Source organism: Onychostruthus taczanowskii, unplaced genomic scaffold (genome assembly GCF_017590055.1).
Source record: "Onychostruthus taczanowskii isolate IOZ18803 unplaced genomic scaffold, ASM1759005v1 scaffold3, whole genome shotgun sequence".
Lineage (NCBI taxonomy): Eukaryota > Metazoa > Chordata > Aves > Passeriformes > Passeridae > Onychostruthus > Onychostruthus taczanowskii.
This window is the reverse complement of record NW_024500349.1, coordinates 1,812,494-1,821,540: the sequence shown is the minus strand read 5'-3', so window position 1 is coordinate 1,821,540 and position 9,047 is coordinate 1,812,494. Positions and strand designations below refer to the sequence as shown.

The window sequence follows — 9,047 nt, the reverse complement described above, 5'->3', positions numbered from 1 at the left end:
TCAATTTGTGTAATTCATTTAACTGTATGTCGTTCTGTGTACAATCCCAGTGAACAAAAAAAATGAAAATTCAGACTCAGTTCAAGATGGGAAATTTGTTGAAGACCCTCCAACCTTTTCCAATCAGATGAAATCCCATTATATCCACTCCATCAGATCTTAGGGGAACAGTGATCTTTGACCTTCTCCCTGTGTTTGTAGGTGACCTTGAATTAGGTCTCCTAGGGAACTAGTGCCATATTCTATGCTGTAATAGCATTTTCATTTAAGAGGATGCAAGTCAGTCTGTTGGTATCAAGAGGAGCCGGGATTGAGTGGTCAACTTTGTTGCAGATGGTTGAGTCTCAGAAATACAAGTGAAATGAGTTTGGAGCTGTTTGGAGAAAACTTTTTTCCCATCCTTTTCAGGAGTGCCCAGTCTTTCTTACTAATTTTCTTCCTTTAGCAAAAACCTTAAAATTGAAAGAAACAGTCCTTCAGTGTGGCAGTGGCAAGCTGTTGTTTACATTCTACTAATCAGTGAAGTTATGGACATTTCTTGGTTGGTTGTGGGTTTTGTTCAAGTAATAGTTTGACCTCTAGTTGCTTTTTCATTTTATTCTTCTTCTGATTATTTGTTAGCAGTCAAAAACATGACAGCAATATTATTTTCCAAGCATATGTGCAATTATGTATGATTATGAACAACATGAATCCTAATTTGTACCATATATACGGTCACATGCATGTTTTTGTTCTTGTCCCAGGTAAAACAATGAATTCAATCTTGCAGCCCTGAATGGATGCAAAAGAAATTTATGAAAATAATTACTTCAATTTTTATTTTTTTTTTGTGTGGTGGAGAACAGTTTCTTTTAAAGAATGAGCAGTCATTCATCATAAAAAACAAAAAAGAAATCATTTACTTCCCCCAAATTCAGCAGTTTTACTAAGCCTGCCAGCCGTTTTCAAGATACTGAAAAAATACTCAGCTGTTTGTTCTGTGTGCATATTTCTTCCAATGCTTGGGAATTTAACCTCATTGATCAATACATTTGAGTGAGTGACTGAAGGAAAGAGTGGGTGGACACCATAGTGGGGGATAGCAAGCATAACCTTCATCTATGCCAGTATTATGAGCAACAGGGAACTGTGACCTTGAGGGATAATTTTTGTTTTGTTCTTCACAACATAACTATTGTAGATATAACTCTATTTATCTGTTGTACAGACTTGGTTAAAAGATTTATTTTTAATGTTTGAAATAATGCACTTGTTTACTATTACTGTATGTGGGATAAATATATTTTCTTTTCAGGTTATGTAAAAATATGAAGTAATTTAAACATTAAATAAAAGTGCTGTGGATGCTTATTTTTGTAATGGGACCAGCATCATTCAAGTAAAAACTCTATTGCTTGTTTCGAGCTGGGCTGCAATTCACTGTATCACAAACGAAGGCAGATGCAGGGCAGGAATTGCTCTGCACTAAATGGCACTGTCCCTGCTCTGATGAAATTACAGCTCTAGTAGCCAAAGCCAGCCCGGAGCTCAGGGGCCCTCAGCAGAACTCTGCAGTGGAGGCACTGGATACTTTTCCCTGCCAGGAACTCTGCAGCAGAGCTCTGCAGGAAAGCAGAGGAACTGACTCGGCTTTTCTTTGGTCTGGCAACATCGAGAAACCAAGCCCAACTTGAAGACTTGCTTGAGTGACAGAATTTAGATTCTGCTTGAGCTACTGAAATCCCACTCTGAGTAGAAGGGGCTCCTTCAAAGGAAAGGAAGCAAAGGAAGTACCAATCTCTTTAAGCTTGTGACCAATGACAAAACACAAGGAAATGGCCTAAAGTTGTGTCAGGAGGTTCAGGATGGATATCAGAAAAGGTTCTTCACCCAGGGGGGTGGTTGAACAGCTCCCCAGGGAAGCAGTCACAGCATCAAAGCTGCCAGAGTCCCCAGGGGGGTGGTTGAACAGCTCCCCAGGGAAGCAGTCACAGCACCAAAGCTGCCAGAGTCCTATAAGTGTTTGGACAATGCTCTCAGGCACATGGTGTGACCCTTGGGGATGGTCCTGGCAGGGCTGGGAGTTGGACTCAATGATCTTGATGAGTCCCTTTCCCAACTCAGCATATTCTGTGATTCTGTGATCCCGAAAGCTCCTGATTTTATAATCAGGGAGATACATAGTTCAGGTGCAGCAAATCCTCTCCCTCCTCTCCAGTTAGGACATCTCTTTAGGCATTGTCCCCATTTAAACAAACCCTGCACCATTGGCTCCACCCCAGACCCAACCATACAGTATTGTGGCTGGAACATTAAAAGCTGTAACAGTGTTGTTCAGGCACACTTTTGTAAAATAATCAGGCAACAACTTAACTACTTTGTGTTTTCCGTTTTATTAGATTACACATTTTGTTTATGTACAAAGGGATGTGTAGGGCTTTCTGTTTAATTTGGTTTCAACTTAGTACAATATCCATTCATATTGCCATCATATAATTAAAAGAGGCTGTGAATTTACTGTCTTATTACTAATTCTTTAGCCATTAAGTTTTTTTTAACCAGCTTTATAAATCTATGCTTTCAGAGTAATTGTTTTAATAAGTAAAAATAAATAATTTGTTATTAAACTTACCTCAGATAAATGAAGATTTCGATCATAAAATAGTTCAGGTATTCTTAATACCCGAGTGACCTACATGATTAGATTCTTTCCAAAATAGGTGGAGCCTGCACTGCTACAAATTAATTCTTTATGCACTTATGTAACAGTTTATTTCCTTAAATATACTGACACTGTTACTTTAATACAAATGAGGTGGGAGCAGCTAAACTGGTAGATCCACTGATTGTCACGTCATCCTGTAGTTATCAGAAATTACTATAATCCACACCCAGAACTATTTACAAAGTTTAATCTTACATTGCATTAAAAATGATTATTTAAAATCCATTCCATTCATTTTGGTTTCAAAACACTGACAGCTGATACATCTGAAAATAGTAGTATAAAGTAATAGAAGCCAAATGCTGATTGTACTTGAAATTTTTTTACGGCTTGGGTAAGAGATGAAAAGGTTTAATTTACTATAAACCTCAGTGTGCAGTTTAGTGATTTACTTTTCACTGATAAGCGTCCAAGCTGCTGGAAAGAAGGGGGGATGTCTCTGAGGAGGCTGATTGACTGGTGAAGTCTCTTTCCTGGTATCTTTTGGATGAGGTAGGAAGGCATGATGGATGCCACTCAAAAAGTGAGTACCAATGGCTCTTTATTCCATCTGTTTCAGGAACTGCCTTTAATTTCTCGACTGGAATGCCTGTAGCTTGGGCTACCTCTCCTGGTCTGACAGCTACCAGCAGGATTTGCTGCCACATCCTGTGGGCTGTGCTGAGCATGCAGAGCAGCTTTGTAAACTGATACTGAAGGTTTGACAATATACAAGTAGGTACCACGTACTGAGCACTGCTTATCTACTTTGCTGTCACAGTTATCATAGTTGGTGCTCAAAATTAAAAAGCAGCTCAGAATTTGTTCTATCTGCTGAAATAATGCATTCAGGTCCAAGCCTACAAACACATCACTGATGCTTAAAAATTAACGTAAATTAATGTTCTGTGTCTTGACAGAACTGGGTCATAACTGTAAAAAGAGAAAAACAAAGACAAACAAACCGAAAACCACAAAACCAAGAGCAACTACTTTGGTCTTTTTACAAAATGACCTCATTTTACGGATTCCTTTTATTCTCAGTCATAAATTCCAAAATTACTCAAATTTCTCTTAGCAGAGACTTCAGGAACCTCAGCTAAGGAAATGTAGCCAGCATTTAGCAATTTTAAAGCAGACGCAGCTTTCTGCTTACAATGCAATGTCCTGATGAACATACAGCTTCTGAAAGAGAAAATATTACAGAAAAAAGACAAAGCGTAAGTGTCAGCATAAAACAATGCCATGCTTTGAGGTAAAACCCCAAGAACTCTTGGTGGCAGCTGTTACAGCTGCAGACCCTGAAGTCCTGTGTGATGTCCTTAGACTGACGATTTAAAGAAGCATCAGAAATTCATTTAAAAGCTGGTGAAAAGTGTCAGTAGATGAATTATAGTTATCTATTGAAAAACATGGAAACGCCAGTTCAAATCCTTTTAGCCAAGTCCATATATTATTAAACTTTCAGCTGCATGGACAAATACCTCTCAAAGAAACCACTTGCCAGCAAAGTATGCCTTTAATTAAGTCCTTTTTAAGATGTGAAAATATAATCCCTAGTTTACTGGGTACGTAATTCTCCCCCAACAGTTTGTGCTCCAAGAAGAAAAAAAATGTGGAGGATATAAAAAATAAACAGTACTGGGGACCCTTTATTGTGAATACCACAAAAAAATTTAAAGAGTGTTTTTAAAGAGTTAGTCCAGGTATACTGTACCAAATTAAATCCTTCCTTATTTGCAGACATTAATTTTTGCCTACAATAGTTTGTAACAGTTTCCTCTAACATAACCAGGTGAATGAATGGACAGATTTTAAATGCTTTATTGCTTACAAGTTTTGAAGTAAATATCTGTTAAAAGAACAAAACCCCAATTTTTATCATGAGAAGTTTTAGTTACTTTCTCTAGGGGGCTATTTCTTTATTTATTTTCCAAAAATAACTCTGCTCATTATATTTGGTAATCTCTAAAAAATTAATACCTAATATATATGCAATACTATTTCTGAGCCTCATCATGTTGCACAAGTTTTCATGCTTGTACACTACTTCTTTTCCTGTGCAAATGTTAGGCAATTATATCATCCCATTAACAGTCTGAAATCCTTTGAATCTCTGAAGTTTTGATTTCCCTGTTAAAACTTTCAGGAGAGATCACAAGACAGAATAAAGCTTGATATTTATTAATACATATATATATACATACATACATACATATATATATGTATATATATATACATTAAAGATTACTTCCTGAATGTAACAAATATAAAAAGTTATCAGTGTTTACAAATTGTCAAAAATGTCCAAAGTACAAAAGGATACAGTACATCAGTTATATGGAAGTGATTGTACTCCTGGCACTGAAACCATCATAATACTGTGGGCATGCACAATATACACCAGAAAAACTCATGCAATAACCAGAACAAATAAGGAAGTGAGACAATTTGCTGCCTTCTTTGATTACAAATTCATTGCTTCTGTTAGTTTTCTTTCCTCAGGAATACCATTTACCTGCAAAGAGATGAGAATTTGTATAGTCCATCAGTGGCACGTGGTGCTTCAGCACTACTGAACTGTCAACAATGAGCACAGCACATAAATAGCATTTATTATTCCTTCATCAATAACCACGTTGCAGAAACACAAGTAGAACCTGAATCAAAAAATGACATATACACAACAAAACATTCTTCTGGGAAGGGAGAGGGCTGGGAAAAGATTGTTCAACTGGGAATTTATCTTTCCTATTTGGGATCTAACAGACTTCATAGGGAGCCTGAGGCACAAAACAGAAAAGGTGGCACATGGTGCACATGCAATATTTAGTCTTTTAGATTATAGGAATACTTTTATATTATAGGAATAAGCTTTTTCATCCAAACACCTTAAACGGTCCTTGTGAATTCTGCCTATTGACAGAGAGACAATTATAAAACCTAATCTATCTGTTCATATTGGAGACCAGTAGCAATTTTCATCACTGTAATAAACATTAGATTGGAGTGGTCACCTCTCGAACAATTCTTTCCCAATTACATTTTAATTTTCTGAAATAGTCAAGTATTATGTCAGGTATTAAGTCTGCCTTTTTATATAAGGTTAAAATAAAACTATTCCTTACTAGGGATTCAGATAGTTCCTGAAGTAGACAACAGTTATTACCCATGGTGTGATCTTGAAAGTACTAAATATGGTCTACTGAAGATTTAAAATAGAAATTTCTTATTCACAGCTGTGACTGATAGTATGTTAAATTCCCTGAGTATATTGCTGTTAGTTTCCTATAGGAAAGGAAGAAAATTTAACAATTAATGTCTCAATCTATAGGTTTTTTGGCCTTAGGTGTTCTAGTTCTCTAAATTTCTTACTTGAACAGATCAACAAAATCAATTGCTAGGTTTGTAGTCATACTACTAAAAAACTCTTAGTAGTGCCTGAATTTTAAATCATAACTTTCTAAAATTCCAACATTCTGGCAACAGGAGTTATGGATGTCCTTTCAGAAAAGCTGCAAAAGGCACACGCCATCATGTCAGGGAAGTGCTTGCAGGGTCACTTGCACATCGAGCTACAAAGCAAGGTGTCATTATAAAGCAAGGGAAGAGGAGGAAACGTCCTCTGTCCCAAATTCATTCCACCACCCACCCCCCTGGATTTCTGAGAGCTTTTCACAGGCAGCATCTGTGATGAATATGAAAGACAGTTGTATTCTACAGAAATAATGTACTGCAGAAAATACAGACTACAGAAGAGAATTTTTAAAATCTAATTTTAGGGCAGTTTTTCAGTGCTACTCAAAAGTGACAGATCTGTGCTGGCTTGTATTTCGTACCTTTGCAAAAATGCCTCACTGCTGTCACTGTACAGTATTACCAGGTGATGTTGCATCTTATTTGATGCAAGACAGACTGGAATTCTTGAAACAGTCATAGCAGAAGAGCAGCACTGTGTGACACTTTTATTCTGCCTTCTAAACAGTGTGAGTGAGAGCTGTACTAAATGTCAACCCAAATGAGTGCTGGAGGCTCTGGGTCAAGGCTTTGACTGCCAGGGTCATCAACCATTTCCAGCAAAACTACCAGAACTGCTATCAGACTTTTTATACCTCTGTTTTTAATTTCCACATAGCAAAACCCACATGGAGAGAAACATCTATTATATACTTGCCTCAAATCTTTGAAATGTTGTCATACGAAATTCTCCTTTAATCCCGGAAAGCAGTAATGAAGAAGAAGGATTTTCAATGAAAAGAAAGTGTTGCTTACGTGACTCCTAATTCAAAACAAATCTTCTGTTTGGAGCTGTAGTTCCCATATTATGTTCAAAACATATGTATCTCTCTAGAGTTTTGATTTTGATACCTCTTTGAATATTTAAAAATTACACTTGGCCTCTACTTTTTCCCTGTGTGGTCCTTACCCCCTCTCACATGGCTGTGGCTGTAGGTTTTTCTCAAACCTGAGATGCTAAGAAGAGAGGACAGTCAGCCTTAGTCTGGTGGGTCATGCCTGACCTCAGTCAGTACACGAGCATTTCTGAGAATGATACAAAAGTGATGACTACAACAGGAAACCTGAAGTATGGATGTGCCTCACCACAGATTCCCCAGTATCAACACTTTGTCTAGTAACTGCAATAAAGTGCTCCTTCTTCAAAGCTTAACTAATATTGGTGGGAATTAGAAATTTACATTTCTCAAGTGTCCAAACCATGGACAAATCCAAACCATGTAACTGCATTTGGGAATTTGGCTGTAGCTTCATGTAACAAAAAAAATTTTATATGAGGTTCTAAGTTAGCTGAACCAAATTCCAGCCTCTCATGCAGAATCCTATCCCATTTCTTCCTTGTTTAATCAATCCCATGCCAAAATTTTCACTGATGTATCAAAAAAAAAATTCTAGAATAACAATTCTGTAATACTTTATTCTATTTGAAAATTATTTCCACTGTCCACAGACTGTATACATTTTGATTAGTGTTTTCTCCACACTGGTCACTTAATAATTACAGTATTTTCTGAGTACTGACCTGCACTCTGCTGCTGTGGAATCTGAGTCTGATGTGGCAGGTTCCTATAAAAAACCATTTAATATCTTTAATTCTTCCATACAAAGTCTGAAGTGTATTATGATGGATGCTCAGTATTTACACTTCAATTTTTTTTTGCTTAGGAAGCAATATTTTATTTTCACTATGCAAATACAGATGTCCAAAGGTTAGCCATGACCATGAAATAAAAACAATTAGTGCTAAAGTAGTTCTTATTATTTCACTTGTCAGCTGCGATCAAAGGCTCAGACTTGGAGAAAACCAGAGTCACCATGGGTTTCTGAAGTTCAGCAAAGTCTGGTTTCTGTAAGTGAATCTTCCATATTTCCTGAACACAGCAAAGGTGACAGTGTTTGCAACATAGTTATTGGCTGTGGAATTAATAGTCAGTCACTTCTATTTGTCAGACCAGTTCACTTATCAAGGCAAAGTTGCATTTCTGTGCCCTGCTTAAGTGTCTGTTTTAACAGCTACCAAATAGAGGTGTTTTTACAGAAAGGAATTAAGGGTTACAGTGTAGGTGAAGCAGATAAATACCCTATGTACAACTCAAGAAAGCTTTTGGTACAGGATTTGGCACCCCAGTCATAAAAACTGCTATTCTGAATAGAGAAGCAGCTGTAAAAGATGGAGCAGAGCACTTTGCAGCACTTGTACAAGGAATAATTTATACAGCTGTCCTTTCTGGAGAATTTAGCTTCTGGGACAGGGAGAAGAAAACACTCCTGCAGCATGGATCTACATTGTGAAGCGAATTTAGGACAAGCATGTGTAAATTAGGGCTGACTTAGAGCTGGCACAGGCCATGCAGGCCTGCCAGCAGAGGCACCAAGTAGAGCTGGTGTTACAGCACAGCACTGAAAAACAAGCCACTTCTGAGACCACTGACTCACACCTGCATAACCCCTCAACCAAACCTTTCCAGAAATGCCTCTTTGCTACAGCTCTATGGAGTTATCTGAATTAGAACATGTGCAAGCATTGGTCTACCTCACTAATTTCACTAAGTTACTGATAAATGAGCTCTAAGGAACAGGAATTAATTATTTTTCTGTTTTCTGTCTTGGAAAGAGAGTGGCAACAACGGAAACGGGAGAGAGCTGTGAGCATTCTTCTTGGCAAGCCTGAATTTATTATCTGTGTAATGTAGTACGTTCTTCTGTTCAATGTCAACGTTTCAAACACAAACCACGTGTGACAGGTACATGACTAACCACTTACGAAGTCTGGATTTTCTGGTACAAAACTACCACAAATTTGGCGGTTAGTTTTACACCAGAACCCCGAAGATATGGTTCCAGA

At 37.5% G+C, this 9,047-nt stretch overlaps 1 protein-coding gene across 8 annotated transcripts in view; it reads right to left on the bottom strand.

Annotated features, from left to right (window-relative positions):
• Positions 1 to 2,365: 2,365 nt before the first annotated feature.
• Positions 2,366 to 9,047, bottom strand: part of SGCE (sarcoglycan epsilon) — a 33,087-nt gene continuing 26,405 nt past the window's right edge. For 6 of the 8 annotated variants that reach the window (XM_041408665.1, XM_041408667.1, XM_041408666.1 and 3 more), the window contains 2 exons: positions 7,725 to 7,768; positions 2,366 to 3,871 (listed from right to left, as the gene is read on the bottom strand). In XM_041408665.1, the coding sequence (XP_041264599.1) occupies positions 3,816 to 3,871; positions 7,725 to 7,768 (100 nt within the window). In that variant the 3' untranslated portion in view covers positions 2,366 to 3,815. Of the gene's footprint in view, positions 5,205 to 7,724; positions 7,769 to 9,047 lie in introns of all 8 variants that reach the window. The other 2 variants (XM_041408670.1, XM_041408671.1) reach the window with 2 other exon arrangements.